The sequence below is a fragment of the Primulina eburnea genome, chromosome 14 (assembly GCF_022965805.1).
Source record: "Primulina eburnea isolate SZY01 chromosome 14, ASM2296580v1, whole genome shotgun sequence".
In the NCBI taxonomy this organism is placed as follows: domain Eukaryota; kingdom Viridiplantae; phylum Streptophyta; class Magnoliopsida; order Lamiales; family Gesneriaceae; genus Primulina; species Primulina eburnea.
Window position 1 is genome coordinate 15,914,382 of NC_133114.1, and position 21,209 is coordinate 15,935,590.

At 37.9% G+C, this 21,209-nt stretch overlaps 1 protein-coding gene across 1 annotated transcript; it reads left to right on the forward strand.

The window, feature by feature from the left end:
• Window positions 1-235: 235 nt before the first annotated feature.
• On the forward strand, window positions 236-4,007 carry LOC140811204 (uncharacterized). The gene is made up of 3 exons (XM_073169074.1): window positions 236-502; window positions 703-853; window positions 3,808-4,007. Exons 1-3 carry the CDS (start codon window positions 236-238, stop codon window positions 4,005-4,007), a joined length of 618 nt encoding a protein of 205 aa, XP_073025175.1.
• The last annotated feature ends 17,202 nt before the right edge of the window (window positions 4,008-21,209 follow it).

Consider the following 21,209-nt stretch of genomic DNA (forward strand, 5'->3'; position numbering starts at 1 on the left):
GTCAGAAAGGGACCCGAGATTTATATATGCATTCTGGAAGAGTCTGCATCAGACATTGGGTACCAAGTTACTATTCAGTACGGAATTCCATCCTCAGGTCGACGGTCAGTTTGAGAGAGTGATTCAGATTTTGAAAGACCGACTCATAGCTTGCGCGATCGACTTCTAGGGCAGCTGGGAGCCGAAGTTACATCTCGTGGAGTTCAAATACAACAATTATCAAGAATCTTTCGGTATGGCTCCATACGAGGTGCTTTATGGGAGAAAGTATAGGTCACCGATCTATTGGGATGAGGTAGGGGAAAGAGCAAAGCTGGGTCCAGACATTGTCAGACAGACTGCAGAGCTAGTGGTTAAGACCCAAGATAGGATGAAGACTGCTCAGAGCCGACAGAAGAGTTATGAAGATAAACAGCGTAGAGATCTAGAGTTTGCAGTGGGTGATCATGTGTTCGTGAAAGTCGCACCTATGAAGGGTGTGATGAGATTTGGTAAAAAAAAGGCAAACTCAGTCTTAGATTCATAGAACCATTCGAGATCCTCTAGAGGGTTGGGACACTAGCATACAGAGTTGTGTTGCCGCCAAATCTGGTGGGAGTTTATAACGTGTTCCATGTCTCGATGCTGTGAAAGTAAATGTCAAATCTTTCACATGTGCTGAACTATGAGCCTCTGCTATTGACGCCGAACCTATCTTTGAAGGAAAGACCAACCCATATTTTGGACAAGCAGGAGAGAAGACTCTGGAACAAGGTGATCCAAATAGACAAAGTCAAGGGGCAGAATCATTATGGTGAAGAGGTTACTTGGGAGACTGAGACTGAGATGAGGAGTCGCTACCGAGAAATTTTCGGTACGTTTTAAATTTCGAGGAAAAAATTCAATTTAAGGAGGGAGGAAAGAATTCAATTTAATGAAGGAGGAATTGAAAGGTCTAGAAATTCAAAGACGTAATATGAATGCATGCAAATCTAGGATTGTAATTAAAATGCGTTACACCACATCCAGCGGAACAACAAGACCGTTGTCGAATCGGTTGTATCAAAAGATTGGTTAATTATTTTTTTAAATGCATGTTTATGACATGAATATATGCTTTTATTTCATGAATTAGAAGATTGCATTTAATTGGACTTTCAGCAGTATTTCACGCTCAAACGAGGAACGGAGACCGGGGACAGTTTAGGAAAAATGTTTTATTAAACAATTAGTTTTAATTATTTAATATATGGGGTAATTGATATGAAAATTTTGAAAATGTGCCATTTGCAGTATTTTTACACGTTGAGTAATATTTTAAACCGGTATGTTATTTTTGACAAAGTAAATGACTTTTTGAGGGCTCAAGTAATATTTTTGAAAATGGATTTAAATGAAATATTTTATGTTCGGGTTATTGGGCCTAATGGGCTTGTTTTGGTTAGTTTTTGAGCCAAGCCCATTACACCTCACCATGCTAAACATAAGCCCATTATCCTATTACTTGTAAATCATTATTTTTCACTCCAAAACCCTACTCCCTCACCTCACCATTCAGCCGAGGCTCAACCTAGCAGCACCTTTTTTGCATTTTTTTGCAAGGAAATTCGGTGGAAGCTTGTCCCGTCCCTCCGGTGTTCGTCCCTTGCTCTGTTTATCATCGTTTTGCATACGTTTCTTCATTAAGGCACACCCGATTCCCTTCTTTTCTCATAGATCGCATCATAATACTTGTTTCAAATTTTATTTGCATGATATATTGGAGAGATAGTGTTATGCATCGGTTTTACTTGAATTCACAAAAATATTCATTTTTCATGTCATGTTTCTCACGTTTTTTTAACTTATATGGAAGGGGCTGCCAAGATTTGAGGTTTAGGAGTGATCTGATAGTAGATATGTAAGAGCGTACGTACTACTCTTGAGATCGATGAAAGTATAAGGGAGAACCGATCGGATCTTCAAGATTTGGGATATATGTTGGTTGATCGGGAGATGCATGGGGTACAGCAGTGCAAGTGTTGTTCCAGACCTTGGATCAGACCCTAGTGTTTCTGAGACATTGTCCAGGTTGGCTTGAGTACAGCTAATCATGCACTAGGGGCAGATCGAATGATTTGTGGTTAGACGGGCTCGGTTTTGTGGCGTTCGGGTGAAATTTGCTCAATAGCGTGCATGGGGCTAGGGTTCCAGGAGGGTCCAAAGGTGGTCTAGGAGAGGTTTGTTTGAGTCTGGTTTGGGCTGGTTGGGAGTAGGGTAGAGTTTGGCTTCGAAATTCGATTTTGGGATTTTTTTCTCGCAGGGTTGGCGCCCATGCGTTGCCCATGTGGCGTCGCTGTGCTAGCGCTCACTTGCACATGGCACCTAGGCGCTTAACCAGCGCCTAGGAGCTAGTACTGTACTTGTATTTTCAAGATTTTTGTGGATATTGCTCGTTTTGGGGTTTCCAGTAAGTTATGCATACATTTATGTTGTCATAAATGGTTTAAGTTGAGTCATACGGGGTTTGGTTAGGTGCCATTGAACTATGGTTAAAATTTGATCAAGTCTCGGTTTAATTCGGGTTAAACGGGACTCCGGTCTAAACCCCGAAACGAAATATAGAGGTTAATGCAGGGGTTCGGGATACGTTTAAGGAAATGATTAGATGTATTTTTACGGAGTTTGATAAGTTTGAGTAGGTCGAGTTAGCAGTCTTGGCAGTGCCCTGATAATTGAAAATCCATTTTTAAAATGTATATATTAATTATGAATATTAATTTTTATGAAAGTGTTGATAAATATGTTGCATGCTTGTTTTTAAGAAAATATATATATATGCATAACTTTTACCAATGATGAACACGATGACATATTTTTGAAGGAAGTGAGTAGGTTGTGACTAATATGAACATGAACACGAACACGAACATGTAAGGCCAAGGCTCAGTGGATGGGTAAAACTGTCGCTGATGTCCCCGCTGCCGAGTATCACGGTTATACGTAGATGAATCCATCGACTTAGAGCTGATACAAAAGTCACAACTAATGATCTGAATTCAATAAGGAAAAATGAACATGTGTATGATGATATGATAGGACATGATTTGAATATGTTATGTTATGTTTAGGTTTACGCTCTTGAAGATCGTGAAACTTATTTTAGTTCCAGTACTTTTTACTTTTGCATGATATATATATATATATATATATATATATATATATATATATATATATATATATATATACTTGTTATTTTGGTTCATTTTTGTTGAGTCTTTAGACCTACTAGGTGTGATTGATGCAGGTGATCATGAGGATGTGGATACTGGAGGCGCTGAATACTGAGTAAGCCGAGCTAGGGGTGCACATGATAACTCGAGGACCTTGCATTCTTCCGCATATTATGATCATGAGTCATGGGTGTATACAATATTTTAAATTTTTTTGCATCTCTTTCACGTTGATGATATTGCCAGATGTTGAGTTCTTTTAAAACAATAAACTAGGAGGTTTGGTTGCATTTTAAGATTTTGTGTAACTGCAGTTATTTTTATTCAGCGATTGGGTGAATTTAAAAACACATGATTAACTTATTTATATGTTTATGAGTGTGAGTATTTTCGGTCATATTTTTAAAAATATAAATAAATAAATATTTCAGTAGTATTTTAAGTAGTAGACGTTACAGAGTATGTTCTCTATATAGACGCTTCGAAGCTTGGTTTAGGGACAATCCTGATGCAAAATGGTCGAGTGATAGCATATGCGTCTAGAAAGTTGAAGGTTCATGAGAAGAATTACCAGACTCATGACCCTGAGCTTGCAGCAGTAGTATTTGCTCTGTAGGTCTAGAGAGCTTGAAGTATTTCTTCACCCAGAAAGAGTTAAAAATGAGGCAGCAAAGATGGTCAGAGCTGGTGAAGGATTACGACTGCGATATTAGCTACCATTCGGGGAAAGCTAATGTGTTCACAGACGCTTTGAGTAGAAAGACAGTTTTCATCGCTCAATTGTCAGTTCAGAGACCATTGCAAGCAGAGATTTAGTGATTTGAGCTTGCAGTGTATGCTAAGAGCGAGGCTCCTAATATTGCTACTATGGTAGTTCAGTTGACCTTGAGGGATAGAATCCGTGAAGGTCAGTCTTCTGATGAACAATTACAGAAATGGAGACATAAAGATAAATCTAAGGGTCGGAAGCTGTATTCAGAGGAGGAAGGCATAGTTAGATATCGAGATCAACTTTGGGTTCCTAAATGCGATTCATTGAGAGATTTCGTTATGAAGGAAGCCCATAATACTCCGTACTCCATTCATCATGGAAGTACGAAGATGTATAAAGATTTGCAAACATTGTATTGGTGGTCGGGCATGAAACGAGACATTTTTGTTTTGTGTCTGAATGTTTGACATGCCAGAAAGTTATGGCAGAGCATCAAAGGCCAGCAAGGAAGCTTAATTCACTTCTTATTCGCGAGTTAAAATGAGAAAATATCACGATCGATTCTGTAGTGGGATTGCCAAGGACTATCAGGGGATTCAATGTCATTTGGGTGATAGTGGATTGTCATACAAAATCATCGCACTTTCTACCGACAACATTCACCATGACTCAGTATGCAGAGCTGTACATCCGAGAGATAGTCCGACTGCATGAAATTCCAGTATCTATTTTTTAAGGCAGAGATACGAGGTTCACATCGTCTTTCTGGAAGAGTCTGCAATAAGCTATGGGGACGAAGTTGTTGTTCAATACATTGTTTCATCCTTAGACCGATGGTCAGTCCTACAAAAGTGATTCATATTCTAGAGAATCTTCTCCGAGCTTGTGTGATGGATTTCTTGGGCAGCTAGGAACCGAAGTTACCTGTAGTAGCCTGAATTCCAAATTGGGTAATTAACGAATTAATGGTGATTAAGAAGGTTTAATGTGTAATTTTGACCATGGTCATGATCGGACGGACCGAAGATGGTTCGGTAGCACCGAAGAGTTCGGACGATCCGAAGTGGGTTCGGTGGATCCGATCATGAGGTGTCAAGAGTTGATCGACACGTCAGTTTGCATGCAAGTTCGGATGATCCGAAGTGTAGGTTCGGTGGATCCGATCATGAGGTGTCAAGAGCCGATGGACACGTAGGAGTTCGGACGTTCCGAAGTGTGTTCGGTGGATCCGAACATAGCCTATAAATAGTGCTCGGAATTCCTCATTTTGGATTGCAAATTCTTGAAGTTGTGTCTCCTAGTTGAGAGGTTTGGAAGGTTTCTAGGGTTAGTTGTTGGTCGAGCGATAGCCAAGAGCTGCCAGGATTGGTAGCGTAGCGACGCCTGAGTTACGAGGCAATCGACATCAAAGGGCTGTCGACGGACGAAGGTAAACCCTAAACCTTTGGTAGTACTGGTTTTGCTAGTCTAGCATGGTAGTATTGTTCATTGGGTATGCTTTTGATGCGTAGGCTTGTTCTAGACCTGATTAGCGGTGTTGCGTAAGGCTAGGCTTGCTGTGATAGAGGTACGAAAGTACTATCCGAGATATCCTGGTCGAGTATACATTCTTATATGTGTTGCATGATTATGTGGTGCATTGATATATGTCATATGATGCATGCTATTATGTCACGTTTTATGATGCATGTTGCATTTCATGTTGAGCCGTATCTCCTTCGAGATAGCCTTTACTGTTGAGCTGTATCTCTTTCGAGATAAGCTATATCTTGTGGGGCCGCTCAGCCCTGTCTTGTCTTGTGGACGCATGGACACCGAGAGTACACAGTGGCCGACGGGTCCGGAGGGCTTCGGTGATCCGGGACATTTTAGGTCCACGTCTGTTCTTGTAGTGGATGCAGTGACCCAGAGGAGTACCGCGCGGCACTATCCACTTGGCGCCTCTAGACTGAGCATTTTGAGATCCTTTGTTACTCCTGTTTCTTGACTACCCTGGTATCATATCATAGCATGTGCATTTCATATAGGTTTGTATACTCATGCTTTTGTACTGGGCGTTCTTATCGCTCACGTCCTCGGTTTTGTTTATCTTGGACACCCCATTCCCACGGGGCAGGCCTCAGGTTGGACAGCTCAGGAGGAGGAGGAGGAGGACGTGAGTAGCTGGTTGGTTTAGTTTTCAGTACTATTCTATTCAATATGGTTGTACCGAATATATTTTGAGTTGTTCTGATTTCGATTGGGTTGTATAACTTTTGTCGTCGGCCATATTTCCGCTGTTATCTCTGATTATTATTAATTAAGTTAATTGCATGCTTAGTTTCTTGATTAGTAGGTGATTCTGGAACGGGTCACTACATTTATGGTATCAGAGCATGCTTACGATTTTGGGATATAGATTCTGTTTTAGGATTTTCGTTGACCATTTTACCATTTTTCCCCATTCTATATTGTAGCGATGGCTGACCACTTTGGTGATGAGAGTAGTCAGGGAAGTGTAGGTCGTTGGGGTGACCAGGACGATCGTAGGCGTCATCGTGAACATCGTCATCGTCGGGATGGTCCTAGGCGTTTTGATTTGCACCGTTTCATTCAGATGGGGCCTAAGCCTTTAGTCGGCGGTGAGACTCCCGATGATGCTGAGGATTGGTTAGAGCGCATGGAGAGTTGTTTCCGTGCATTCCAGTGCACCGAGGAGCAGAAGATGGAGACCCTTGGTTTTCTTCTCGAGGGCCGTGCGCGCAAGTGGTGGCGATCGACTTCTGCGCCGATAGTCCAGTCCCAGGGTAGGGTGACTTGGGCCGACTTCCGTGCAGCTTTCATGCAGCTGTATTTTCCTCCAGCCCTTCGCCAGGCAAAGACGATTGAGCTCCTGAATCTTAAGCAGGGTAGTATGTCTGTTGATGAATATCAGCAGAAGTTCTTCGAGTTGTTACCCTTTGCCCCTCATATCAGTGGCAGTTCTGAGGCCAAGTATGACCATTTCCTCCAGGGTCTTAACCAGGAGATTTTTGATCGAGTCACTGTCTGTGATAATCCTACTTCGTATGATGGATTAGTGAACCGGTGTCGCCAGGCAGAGATCAGTCTCCAACGTGGTAGGGCTATTCTTTCTTCCAGACCTCCGAGTACTTTGAGCCCTCGATCTCAGTCTTTCAAGAAGTCAGGTTCTTCTTCTTCTGGATCTGGATCATGGTCTAGCAGTGTGTTCCGCTTTGGTAAGAAGAAGGTTTCTTGTGTACATTGTGGGAAGAACCATCCATCGGAGCAATGCCGATCAGCCGCGGGAGCTTGTTTTCAGTGCGGAGAGATGGGTCATATTAAGAAGAATTGTCCTCAGTTGCGGGGTGGAGCAGGATCTGGTTCCGGATCTCAGACGACTGTTCAACAGAGGAGGCAGGGTCAGGCTGTGGGTAGTTCGAATCTTCGACCTCGTGCCCAAGGTCAGGTTTTTGCGTTGAACCAGGATCAGGCTGCAGATGAGACAGAGAGAGTCATAGCAGGTACTTTTTGTTTATGCGGTATTCCTGCTTTTGTTCTTATTGATACCGGAGCATCGCATTCATTCATTTCTGCACGATTTGTTAAGCGTCATAAGTTACCGTATGTTTCTCTAGACGTCATTCTTTCCGTTTCTACCCCGATGGGTCATTCGGTGTTAGCGAAGCGTCTAGTGATGGGTTGTCCCTTAAATTTTGAGGGTAACGAATTGATTGCGAATCTTATGATCCTGGAGATGGAGGATTTTGATTGTATTCTAGGTATAGACCTATTGACTACCTACCGAGCTACCGTGGATTGTTACCAGAAGCTTGTTCAGTTTCGTACGACTGAGAGCTCTAGTTGGTTTTTCTATGGTGAGGGAGCGCGACCTCCGATGCCAGTGGTATATGCTCTGAAAGCCTGTCGTGCTTTAGAGGCGGGCGGGGAAGGCTACCTCATCTATGCGATTGATTCCTCCACAGGTAGTGTTGGTATAGAGGATATTCCAGTGGTTTGTGAATTTCCTGATGTCTTCCCAGATGAGATTCCTGGTTTTCCTCCGGTTAGAGAGGTGGAATTTGGCATTGAGTTAATTCCAGGGACTGCACCGATTTCTCGTGCCCCCTATCGTCTTGCTCCGTCAGAGATGAGAGAATTGAAGCAGCAATTGCAGGATCTTCTTGATAAAGGTTATATTCGCCCGAGTGTTTCACCTTGGGGAGCTCCAGTCTTGTTTGTCAAGAAGAAAGATGGATCTATGCGATTGTGCATTGATTATCGCCAGCTGAATCGTGTGACGATCAAAAACAAGTATCCATTACCTCGTATCGATGATTTGTTCGATCAGCTTCAGGGTACCTCTGTTTACTCCAAGATTGACTTGCGATCGGGTTATCATCAGATGAGAGTTAGAGATGATGATATTTCCAAGACTGCATTTCGTACTCGATATGGGCATTACGAGTTTCTAGTTATGCCATTTGGATTGACGAATGCGCCAGCAGTGTTCATGGATTTGATGAATCGAGTCTTTCGGGATTTTCTAGATCAGTTTGTTGTGGTTTTCATCGACGACATCTTGATTTATTCTCACAGTGTGGAAGAGCATATCCAGCACTTGAGGATTGTGTTGCAGATTCTTCGTGAGAAGCAATTGTATGCTAAGCTGAGTAAGTGCGAGTTCTGGATTGATCGTGTAGTATTCCTTGGTCATGTGATTTCCAAGGAAGGAATTTCTGTGGATCCCAGCAAGATCGAAGCAGTGCTGAATTGGTCACGTCCTACGACGGTGGCTGAGATCCGTAGTTTTCTAGGTCTGGCAGGGTATTATCGTCGCTTCATCGTGAATTTCTCTCAGGTAGCTAGACCATTGTCGCAGTTTACTCGGAAGGATGTTCCATTTGAGTGGTCTTCTGAGTGCGAAGATAGTTTCAGAGAGCTTCGTCGACTTCTGACTTCTGCACCTGTTTTGGCGTTACCGTCAGGATCTGATGGTTTCAGTGTTTACACCGATGCTTCTTTTCAAGGCTTAGGGTGTGTGTTGACGCAGAATGGTCATGTGATCGCTTACGCATCCAGGCAGTTAAAACCTCACGAGGAGAAGTACCCTGTTCATGATCTAGAATTAGCTGCTATTGTGTTTGCGCTAAAGATCTGGCGTCATTACTTGTACGGGGTTAAGTTTGAAATTTTCACTGATCATAAGAGTCTGAAGTATCTGTTCACTCAGGCTGAGTTGAACATGAGACAACGTCGTTGGATGGATCTACTTAAAGATTATGATTGCGAGATCAAATACCATCCAGGTTCTGCGAATCTCACAGCCGATGCTCTTAGTCGCAAGGTGAGAGCCTCTGCACTTCAGACCAGTGCTATGATTAGTACTATCCAGGATTGTTGTTCATTGGGATTTAATTTCAAACATCGGAAAGGTATGGAGAGCATTCGTGTTGCTACCATTCTATCTGAGCCAGCTTTGTTCGCTCGGATTCGAGATGCTCAGATGTCTGATCTCAAGACTCAGAGATTAGCTCGGTTGGCTGGTGGAGATAGCAATTTCCATTATCAGTCTAATGGTCTTCTGTGTTTGTCTAATCGGGTTGTGGTACCAGAGGATGATACTTTGAGGGAAGAGATCTTGGCTCAGGCTTATCGAAGCAAGTTGAGTGTCCATCCAGGAAGCAACAAGATGTATAAAGATTTGAGGACACGATTTTTGTGGAAAGGGATGAAGCGCAGCGTTTATCAGTTTGTTTCCAAGTGTCTTGTTTGTCAGCAGGTTAAGGCAGAGCACCGTCGACCGGGAGGATTATTGCTGAACTTACCTATTCCTGAATGGAAGTGGGAGCATATTGCGATGGACTTCATTACTCACTTACCATTGTCTTCGAGGAATAGTGATGCTATTTGGGTAGTGGTGGATCGACTCACCAAGTCTGCTCATTTTCTGCCATATAACCGTGATTTCACTTTCGATCGTATGGCTCGATTGTACATTCAAGAGATTGTACGTTTGCATGGGGTGCCAGTTAGTATTGTCAGTGACAGAGATCCTCGTTTTACCTCACGATTTTGGGGTAGTTTCCAGTCAGCATTGGGCACTTCACTAAGTTTAAGTACAGCTTATCATCCAGAGACCGACGGTCAGACGGAGAGGACTATCCGTACACTTGAGGATATGATGCGAGCTTGTGTGATGGATTTCGGAACCGCTTGGCAGGATCATTTGCCTTTGATTGAGTTCGCGTACAACAACAGCTACCATCGTAGTATTGGTATGGCACCATTTGAGGCGTTGTATGGGCGACGTTGTCGTACTCCATTATTTTGGGATGAAGTTGGGGAACGACATGTTGAGGGACCGGAGTTAGTCCAGCAGGCTATTGATAAGGTTGCAATAATCAAGAAGCGGATTAAGATCGCTCAGGATCGACAGGCTAGTTATGCGAACACCAAGCGGCGACCTCTTTATTTTCAGCCAGATGAGAAAGTGTTTCTCCGAGTTTCGTCTTTTCGCAGGATTTTGAGATTTGGTCTCAAGGGTAAGCTATCTCCGAGATTTATTGGTCCTTTTGAGATTCTGGAATGTGTGGGAGATTTGGCTTACAGGTTAGCATTACCTCCGTATCTGTCTGGGATTCATGATGTGTTCCACGTATCTTTGTTGAGACGATATGTAGCAGATGAGTCTCACATCTTGCATCCATCTGAAGTTCAACTAAATACGGATTTGTCTTACGTGGAACGACCAGTGCGGATTCTCGATCGCAAAGACAAGGTGTTGCGGAATAAGATCATTCCTCTTGTCTTAGTTCAGTGGCAGCGCAGAGGCACTGAAGAAGCCACTTGGGAGCTAGAGAGTCGTATGCGTTCGAAGCATCCAGAGCTCTTTTGAGTTGTACTATGGTTGTAATATGGATGTGTGTGTGTTTTCCGTTGTAATCTAAATATCAGTTGTGTTTAGCAACAATTGAGATATAATAACAAGGTTGTTACTCCTTTTTGTTCATCCTCTAAACTTGATTTCGAGGACGAAATCTTTTTAAGGGGGGGAGAATGTAGTAGCCTGAATTCCAAATTGGGTAATTAACGAATTAATGGTGATTAAGAAGGTTTAATGTGTAATTTTGACCATGGTCATGATCGGACGGACCGAAGATGGTTCGGTAGCACCGAAGAGTTCGGACGATCCGAAGTGGGTTCGGTGGATCCGATCATGAGGTGTCAAGAGTTGATCGACACGTCAGTTTGCATGCAAGTTCGGATGATCCGAAGTGTAGGTTCGGTGGATCCGATCATGAGGTGTCAAGAGCCGATGGACACGTAGGAGTTCGGACGTTCCGAAGTGTGTTCGGTGGATCCGAACATAGCCTATAAATAGTGCTCGGAATTCCTCATTTTGGATTGCAAATTCTTGAAGTTGTGTCTCCTAGTTGAGAGGTTTGGAAGGTTTCTAGGGTTAGTTGTTGGTCGAGCGATAGCCAAGAGCTGCCAGGATTGGTAGCGTAGCGACGCCTGAGTTACGAGGCAATCGACATCAAAGGGCTGTCGACGGACGAAGGTAAACCCTAAACCTTTGGTAGTACTAGTTTTGCTAGTCTAGCATGGTAGTATTGTTCATTGGGTATGCTTTTGATGCGTAGGCTTGTTCTAGACCTGATTAGCGGTGTTGCGTAAGGCTAGGCTTGCTGTGATAGAGGTACGAAAGTACTATCCGAGATATCCTGGTCGAGTATACATTCTTATATGTGTTGCATGATTATGTGGTGCATTGATATATGTCATATGATGCATGCTATTATGTCACGTTTTATGATGCATGTTGCATTTCATGTTGAGCCGTATCTCCTTCGAGATAGCCTTTACTGTTGAGCTGTATCTCTTTCGAGATAAGCTATATCTTGTGGGGCCGCTCAGCCCTGTCTTGTCTTGTGGACGCATGGACACCGAGAGTACACAGTGGCCGACGGGTCCGGAGGGCTTCGGTGATCCGGGACATTTTAGGTCCACGTCTGTTCTTGTAGTGGATGCAGTGACCCAGAGGAGTACCGCGCGGCACTATCCACTTGGCGCCTCTAGACTGAGCATTTTGAGATCCTTTGTTACTCCTGTTTCTTGACTACCCTGGTATCATATCATAGCATGTGCATTTCATATAGGTTTGTATACTCATGCTTTTGTACTGGGCGTTCTTATCGCTCACGTCCTCGGTTTTGTTTATCTTGGACACCCCATTCCCACGGGGCAGGCCTCAGGTTGGACAGCTCAGGAGGAGGAGGAGGAGGACGTGAGTAGCTGGTTGGTTTAGTTTTCAGTACTATTCTATTCAATATGGTTGTACCGAATATATTTTGAGTTGTTCTGATTTCGATTGGGTTGTATAACTTTTGTCGTCGGCCATATTTCCGCTGTTATCTCTGATTATTATTAATTAAGTTAATTGCATGCTTAGTTTCTTGATTAGTAGGTGATTCTGGAACGGGTCACTACATTATCTCTAGTGAATTTCACCTAGAACAATATCTACCAATCGTCTATAGGTATGGCTCCTTACGAGTCACTTTATGGGAGGAAATGTAGATCACCGATACATTGGGACGAGGTTGAGGAAAGATAAGAGTTAGGCCCAGACTTGATCATTCAGACAGCAGAGCTAATAGTCAAAATCCGAGATAGGATGAAAACTGCTCAATGCCGCTAGAAAAGCTACGTCGATAAGTGGCTAAGGGAGCTAGAGTTTGGAGTAGGTGACCATGTGTTTGTGAATATAGCACCCATGAAGGGTGTTATGCGGTTTGGCAAGAGAGGCAAACTCAGTCCGAGGTTCATAGGACTGTTTGAGGTTCTAGAGCAGATTGAAACATTAGCTTATAGAGTGATGTTGCCACCGATGCTGACTGGAGTGCATAATGTGTTCCATATCTTGATACTGCGAAATATGAACCTCTACAGTTGACTCCAAATATGTCATACGAGGAAATGCCAACGCAGATTCTGGATAGGTAAGAAAGAAGGCTCCAGAATAAATTAATTTATATGGTCAAGGTCTAATGGCTAAATAATTTTGAGGAGAAAGCTACTTGAGAAAATGAGACCGACATGAGGAGTCGCTACCTGGAGTTATTTGGTGAGTCTTAATTTCGAGGAAGAAGTTTCATTTAAGGGAGGGAGGAATTGTAAGGTTCAAAATGCGATAATGTAATCCAACAGCATGCAAATCTAATGAAAATGAAAAATGCCTAATTAAATTATTATAATTGCATTAATTAAATGTGGTAGACATGTTTACATGTTTAAAATAAGTTTTCCTATTAGAATACATAAAACTGTGTTTTCAAGAGTTATTTGAGACGCGACCGAGGAACGGAGACCAGGGACTGTAAAGGGAAAATATTTTTATTAAATTATTATTTTTAATTATTTAATATATGGTATATTTAATTTGTAATTTTGAGAATGGTGTCTTTTGTGATGTTTTTACATGTCGAGTCATATTTTAAACCGGTAAACGATTTTTGATGAAAATAAGGACTTTTTTAGAGCGTCAGTTAACATTTCCAAAAACTTTCCTAAATGAGATATTTTCCTACATTATAATGGGCCTATTATACTAAGGGTATTGGGACTAAGTCTCTACCTTATTATTTATAACCAAAGTAGGAATTTTCAAAGCCAAAAACTCTTCAAACCACAAGCCTGAAGTAATTTGAAACCTAGGTTCTCTCTCCCTACAACACACGCACACACACCTACACATTTAGAAGCAATTCACGTCGGTTTTAAAGTGGATAAACTCAGCAAGGTTTCCCCTCCCTTAGGCAAAGTCCCTTCACGTCTAGCTAGAATTGTTTATTCGTGTGTGAATCATTCAAAGATACTTCTTATTCCTTATTTTCTCATCATTCATACCATATTATGTGTGAATATAATTGTTGCAGGAGAAATCTGATGTCCCTTCTTTTATGTTCGTTTTTATGCATTATACATGGAAAACATGATCTTTCTTGCATGATGCTTGATGTCTCTTGATGGTATGAAGGGGATGCCATGTTTTGATGGGTAGAGGGTCAAATTACAGTAGGTATAATGGTCCTTAGAGGCACGGTTGCTGGAACGAGGAAAGAGAAGGGCTGTGTGATTTGTTCGGCTTTAAGGGAACTAGGTTTCAACTTTTAGTTTCTTGAAGGGTGTGGCAGCAGTACGCTGCCATTGAGGCGTTTTAAAGGGTCCTAAGAGGGTTTCCATATGGTCCTAGATGGAGGGGAGGCTGGTGCAAGGACAAGGGCTGTAGGCGTGTGGCTCGGTCTTGCAATCTTGAAGGGGGGCACAGGTTGAGGGCTGCGCATGCATGGCCTGTAGGGCTTGGTCCAGATGGCTCCCTTGGGTTTATTCTTTGTCCTAGAAAGGTTGCATAGGGTCTGGACTTGTTGGTTGAGGACAGGATCGAAGAACTTGTACTTGGTGAGGGCTAGGGTTTGGATGGAAAAGTGCAAAAATTTACAGCACGTGTCTATGCATTTCTGAGGGTCCTAAATAGTTTGAATTGAGTTTGATAAGTGGTTCTTTAGGTGTTATTAAGCTATGATGAAAGTATGGTAAGGTTCGATTGAGTTTTGGATTGATTCGGGTTAAAACCGGGACTTCGGTTCAAGTTTTAAAACAAATTACGAATTTAGTCAATGGGCTTAAGTTTACGTCTGAAAAATGTTCATGGGTTTGTTTTAAGGTATTATGGTAGGTTTGGATGGATTCGGGTCGAAGTTTTAAGGTCCAAGGGTTAATTGAGAAAATTAGGATTTCAGCGGCAAAACGTTCATTTTACAGCTGAAAAATATTAGGAGTCCTGGCAGTGTCCTGAATGCCGTAATGAATTTAAAATATTTATTTTGAAAGAATTTGAAATTTTATGATTGGAAATGTTAAATGGTAAAAAAAAGTTTTGCATGCATGGTTTAAAAGAAGACAAAAACTTGTGTGAGACGGTCTCAAGGGTCATATTTGTGAGACGGATCTCTTATTTGGGTCATCCATGAAAAAATATTACTTTTTATGCTAAGAGTATTACTTTTTATTGTGAATATCCGTGGGGTTGACCCGTCTCACGAATTAAAATCCGTGAGACGGTCTCACATGAGACTCACTCTTAAAAGAAAGGCAAAAACTTGTGTGAGACGGTCTTACGGGTCGTATTTGTGAGATGTATATCTTATTTGGGTCACCCAAGAAAAATTATTACTTTTTATTGTGAATATGGATATGGTTGACCCGTCTCACGGATTATGACCCATGAGACGGTCTTACATGAGACTCACTCTAAAAGAAAACAATATCTAAGCATGTATTTTTATAAGATAATGTTATTAAAAATCTATTGAAAATTACAATACATCTAATATATATTGTTTTGAAAAATCAATGTTAAATATCACTTAATTTTTTAAAATTATATAAAAATATATTTTGAATACCAGTAGATTTTTATATAATATTAAAAGAATCTTGATTAAATCTCTAATATTTTATAAAAATCATTAAATCTATTAGTCAGATTAATCAAGTGACGTACGGGATAAAGTTTAAGATGGATAAGAAATCGGTTGGTATCCCCCCTACGTGTTGTACTCATAACCAACACCACGAACTCCTATTACGTATCACAGCACGAAACTATTATTAGAGACTAGGATTATCCACGTGTTTATGCTTTCTAAAATAAAAAGATAAAACCACAAATTTAATCTTATATATTTGATTCGTTTAATTTTAGCTTTTTATAATTTTCAATTTTAATTTATATTTAGGTGATTATAATTTTAGTCCTTTTTTAATTGAAAATGCTAATTTAACATCTACACTTTAGCATCATATCAAAAATACTACATAGATGTCGTATAACTGTCACATCAATACTATATAAAAAAATAAATTAGAAGAAAAAAATTAATAATAAGAATAAAAAACTAAAATTAGAAGAAAAAAATTATTAATAAGAATAACGTACTGAATCAAAAATTTGACAATGTAATAGACCAAAAATTTGACAATATATTCGCATATGGACGAATATATAGGAGTAATATTGTGGTTTGAAACAATTACTAAATATGATATTAAATAATTTGTTTAAAAATTTTTATAGAGCATGGTCATTAGAATATTTTTTTGAATATGATAATTTTCCACGAAATCGTCATTTATGACCATTTACTCTATATAGCATAAAAAGGTTGAAGTCTTTAGATCGACTTTGTGATACCAATTAGTTTTTACGAAAATATCATATTCATTTAGATAAATAATATTTTTCATATAATTTACTCATAACTACAATATCTAATTCACTTTAAAAATTCAAAAATTCATATATTATTTTTATAAATCACATATTTAATATAAATGTATTATTTTTATCCAAATAATAATTAAAAAATATAAAAAAATTTATTAATAAATTTGATATATTAATGAACATAACCATTATTCATAAACTTAATAGTCATTATTTTACACCAACAAACGACGCATCACATGTACGTTGTTTGCTAGTATATATAAATTATAATGATACAATGAGAGATTATTGTATAGCCCTCGTTTTTTATAACCAGTGCAATATAGATGCACGGGTCGTTGTGTGCGATTAGAGTTTTATGCTTCCTATATAAATATTTATATAAAAATAGATTTTGTTAAAAATAATAATTTACGGTAAAAAATTAAAATTTCAAACTCACAAAATGTATTAAACTACAAACTTTATAAAATTTTCTCCACTCAATTGTGTTTTTTTTTTTAAATTGAGAGACCTATTTATGTAACCTCTTTGAAAATAATCCAAAAATAAATACATTACATAAATCATCACACACTAATTTTCAATATTTATAACTCTTGTTTTTAACCTTCCCCTTGTGATGATAATCATGATACAATGATTGTTTTTATTACATGTTTTTTTATACTGCATTGTTAAAAATCTTACTAGAAAAACTCATTGGGATAAAAGCAATATATAGTAAGAGAAATCGAGTGCAGTCACGTAAACTCCCCCTCATGTTAACACGAACGATTCTTCACAAATTTCATAGATTGTACATATCCAATGTTATATATATGCTTTCTGAATATTTTTCGTAGAAAATGCCTTTGTGAAGAGATCTGATTAGTTTCCAATTGATTGAATGTAACGAATATCAATATCTTTATTCTTCTCAAGCTCTTGGGTGAATGCGAAGAACTTAGGGAAAATATGTTTAGTGTTGTCGCTTTTTATATAATCTTCTCTCATTTGAGTAACACATGCAACATTATCTTCATATAGTATCACAGGCTTCTTGTCGAATGATAATCCATATGAGATTTGGATATGTTAGGTCATTGATTTAGCCACACACATTCACGGCTTGCTTCATGTAGTGCAATAATCTCAACGTGATTTGATGAAGTTGTTACGAGTGTTTGTTTATGTGAACACCAAGATATTGCAGTGCCTCCATGAGCAAATGCATATCCGGTTTTGGAACGTGTATTGTGTGGATCAGATAAGTACCCAGCATCAGCATAACAAATTATACTTTGATTGGTATCTTTTGAATACAAAAGTTCGAAGTATGTTGTTCCTCGTAGATAACGAAATGTAAGTTTAATTCTGTTCCAGTGTCTCTTTGTTGGATATGAGCTAAATATTGTCAATAAATTTACAGAAAAAGATATATCTGGTCTTGTACAATTTGCAAGATATATAAGGGCACCAATAACACTTATATATGATACTTCTGGACTAAGAATAACATCATCATCTTCACATGGACATAATGGATGATTTTCTATGTTTAATGATCTAACAACCATTGGAGTACTTAATGGATTTGATTTATCTATATTAAAAATTTTAAGGACCTTTTCTATATAATTTGACTGGTGACCAAAAATTCCAAAATCTATTTGTTTAATTTGCAAACCCAGCTGAATGGCGTCTTTTCATTTTATCCAGTCTTGTCGATTTTTAGATTCACCTAAAGATTTTGATTCATGATCTTCATTGTCATTTATGATGTCAAATGTCACATTGTAAGAAAATATCTCATCAATTTCTTTTATATCTTTTCGGTTCCATATTTTTCCAATATTAATTGATAGAGATTTCATGATTCTCATCAATTTGTGGTTCTAACAGAACATTTTCATCATCATGTTTTTCTGCCCGAATATCATTCTCTATTTTGTGATCATCGTGTTTCTCTATACATTTTCTTTTTCGAGGATTTTTTTCTTGGAACCAATTGGCCTTCCACGCTTCAATCGTTTCATGACTTCTTAAGTGTCTTTAATTTGTTTCTTGAGAATTTCAATTCGAGCTGGAGCTTTATATCATGTATATATGATTTAGTTACCCCTTTTGTTTATAAAAATGCATCTGGTATTTGATTTGCTATTCTTTGCAAGTGCACAATTTGTTGTATATCCTTTTCACATTGTTTATTTCTTGGATTTGGATGTAATATTGATGATGTATACCATGTAATTTCCTTTATTGGAAATATTTCCTCATTAAAATGACAATCAGCAAAAACATGATGTAAATACGTTGCATGTCTGAGGCTCAGAATATCGAATGATAGATGGATTATCATAACTAATATAAATACTGATATATCTTTGAGTTATCATTTTTGTTCGTTGAGGCTGTGCAATAGGCACATATACCATACATACAAAAATTATAACTCGAGGCTGTGCAATAGGCACATATACCATACATACAAAAATTCTCAGATAAAAAATGTCCGGTTCTTTATCAAAGGAAAACTGCAATGGAGAATATTTATGATATACACTTGGTCTGATGCGAATTAATGCAATATGATGTAAAATTGCATGTCCCCAAATAGAAACATGGAGTTTTTTTTCATAATAATTTGTCTAGCAATCAGTTGTAGGTGTATAATAAATGATTCATCTAATCTATTTTGTGTATGTACATGATCAACATGATGCTCAACATTGATTCTCATTGACATACAATAATCATTGAAAGTTTGGGAAGTAAATTCACCAGCATTATCAAGCCTAAATTTCTTGATTGTATAATCGGGAAATTGATTCCACAATTTTATTATTTAAGCAGGTAATGTTGCAAATGATACATTTCGAGTTGATAATAAACATACATCTGAACATCTGTTGGATGTATCGGAAGTATAACTTTCCTTATATATTCAAATCTTTCCTTTAATCCTTTCCATAAGTCATGAGATGTTTTTCAATGAGATATTCACATTTTAATCCTTCATCAAGATGTCGACGTAAAAATATCTCAGCTTTTGTTTTTTCTTGTGATGATGAGAAGCCATTTTCTTTAATAATCTTATTTAGACCTAATGACTTAAGATGCATTTCTACATCGAGAGTTCATGGCATAAAATTTTTTCTCGTAATGTCGAGCACAACGAATTCAAGTTTTGCCAAATTTGACATGGTGGTACTATAAAAATAACAATGTATTTTATTAATTAAATTCTAAATCTATTAATATGACAATACAAAATAACGGATAAATTATAAATACAAGAATTTTTGAAAATAAAGAAAAGACGTGAGGCGGAAATTCTCTGATAAATACAAGACTAATGAGTATAATAACCAAAATAATTATCAAAATAACCTTGAACTAACCATTTTCTTCTTCTTCGAAAAATTGATGAAAAAAAAAATTGGGAAGGAAGAGTAAGTTTTGAGTGATTGAATGCATTTGTGAAATCATATTTATAGGGTAAAAACTAGCCGTTTATGACAGTTTACAAAATCTTAAAAAAATAAATGTATGTATATCTATAATTTTATGGTAATAATATGATGTATATAATGATAATCATGTTTAAATAATTATGTCTATCACATCACATTATTATAATGAGGTGTCAGAGACTCCTTTTATATAATACTTGACATTATACAAAAAAAATTATATATATATAAATATAATTATTATATAACACAATAAAAATATATAAACAGTGAAATAACACATAATGTTATTATGATGAGATGTCATTGACTCCTTTTATATAATAACATGATATTATTCAAATATATATATATATATATATACAATAAATAAGCAGTAACACAATAAAAATATATAAAAAGTGTAATAATATAATAACATCACGTTATTATAATGATGTGTCATAGACTCTTTTTATATAATAACATGATAGTATATATTAAATATATACACAATAAAAATAAATAAACAGTAAAATAAATATTCTTACTTTTGAATATTGTTACCTTTTTCTTGTGTTTTGAAGCTTGGAAAAATATGGAGAACCTTCGAGTATCGTGCTGATAACTTATTAAAAATAAAAATTTATGGTAAAAAATAAAAATCTCAAACTCACAAAATATATTAAACTACAAACTTTATAAAATTTTCTCCACTCAATTGTGTTTTTTCTTTATAAATTGGGAGACCTATTTATAAAATTTCTTTTGAAATAATCCAAAAATAAATATATTATAACACACTAAATTTCAATATTTGCAAATCTTATTTTCAACATATTTAACATTTTGTTTATATGGCAATTCAGAATGGTGTGTATTATCTGAATATATATGAAAAAATAGTTGGAGAGAGTATAATGACGTGGTATGATACATATTAGTCGATTTGACGCACTTAATGGAATAAAATCTTGTTTGATGTTGTTATTTTAATTTGATTGAATAGTTTTTGTGTCTTTATTTTTTATCTTGTATTTTATAAAATGTAAATTTTCTTTAAATCTCCACATCCAAACTAAAGATTGTATTTAGTTTCTATTTGACAAATTATGTGTTCACACTCTTTTACCCAAAAAAATGTTTCTGCACTACCTTGACTCAAATGTTTTTTCTTGGATGAAAATAATTATAAAATAAATTTAAAAATATGATATTTGAGTATCAGCTGTTTTATATATGATACTAGTATATGATTAGTGAGTACTGATAAGTGCAATTTATTGTACTTTTATTACTTGTTTTTAACTTGAAATTTTGTTATTCTTGAGCAGGTTTTATGTGATTTGTTGTTGTTTTTGTTGTTGTAGTTTGATAGTTTAGAATGAGAGTTTGGAGTAGTAAAGTGTTGAATTGGAAAGTGCAAAAGATCAAAATTACAGAAGCGGCAGCGCACCCGCGCTTATACATACACCGCACCTGCGGTGAAGCACTGCACCTGCGTTAAAACATGCACCGCACCTGTGCTCACACACTAGTAGAAGCAGCGCACCCGCGGTAGGTTCTTTACCGCACCCGCGGTCTTTGCACGACAGAAT

Bases quoted from the DNA above. Each gene is read 5' to 3' on its own strand.
- LOC140811204 (XM_073169074.1), top strand. From the start codon at position 236: ATGGCTCCATACGAGGTGCTTTATGGGAGAAAGTATAGGTCACCGATC. The intron at 503-702 runs GCAAACTCAGTC...CTATCTTTGAAG, and splicing joins TGAGATTTGGTAAAAAAAAG to GAAAGACCAACCCATATTTT. The intron at 854-3,807 runs GTACGTTTTAAA...TTTGCTCTGTAG, and splicing joins TCGCTACCGAGAAATTTTCG to GTCTAGAGAGCTTGAAGTAT.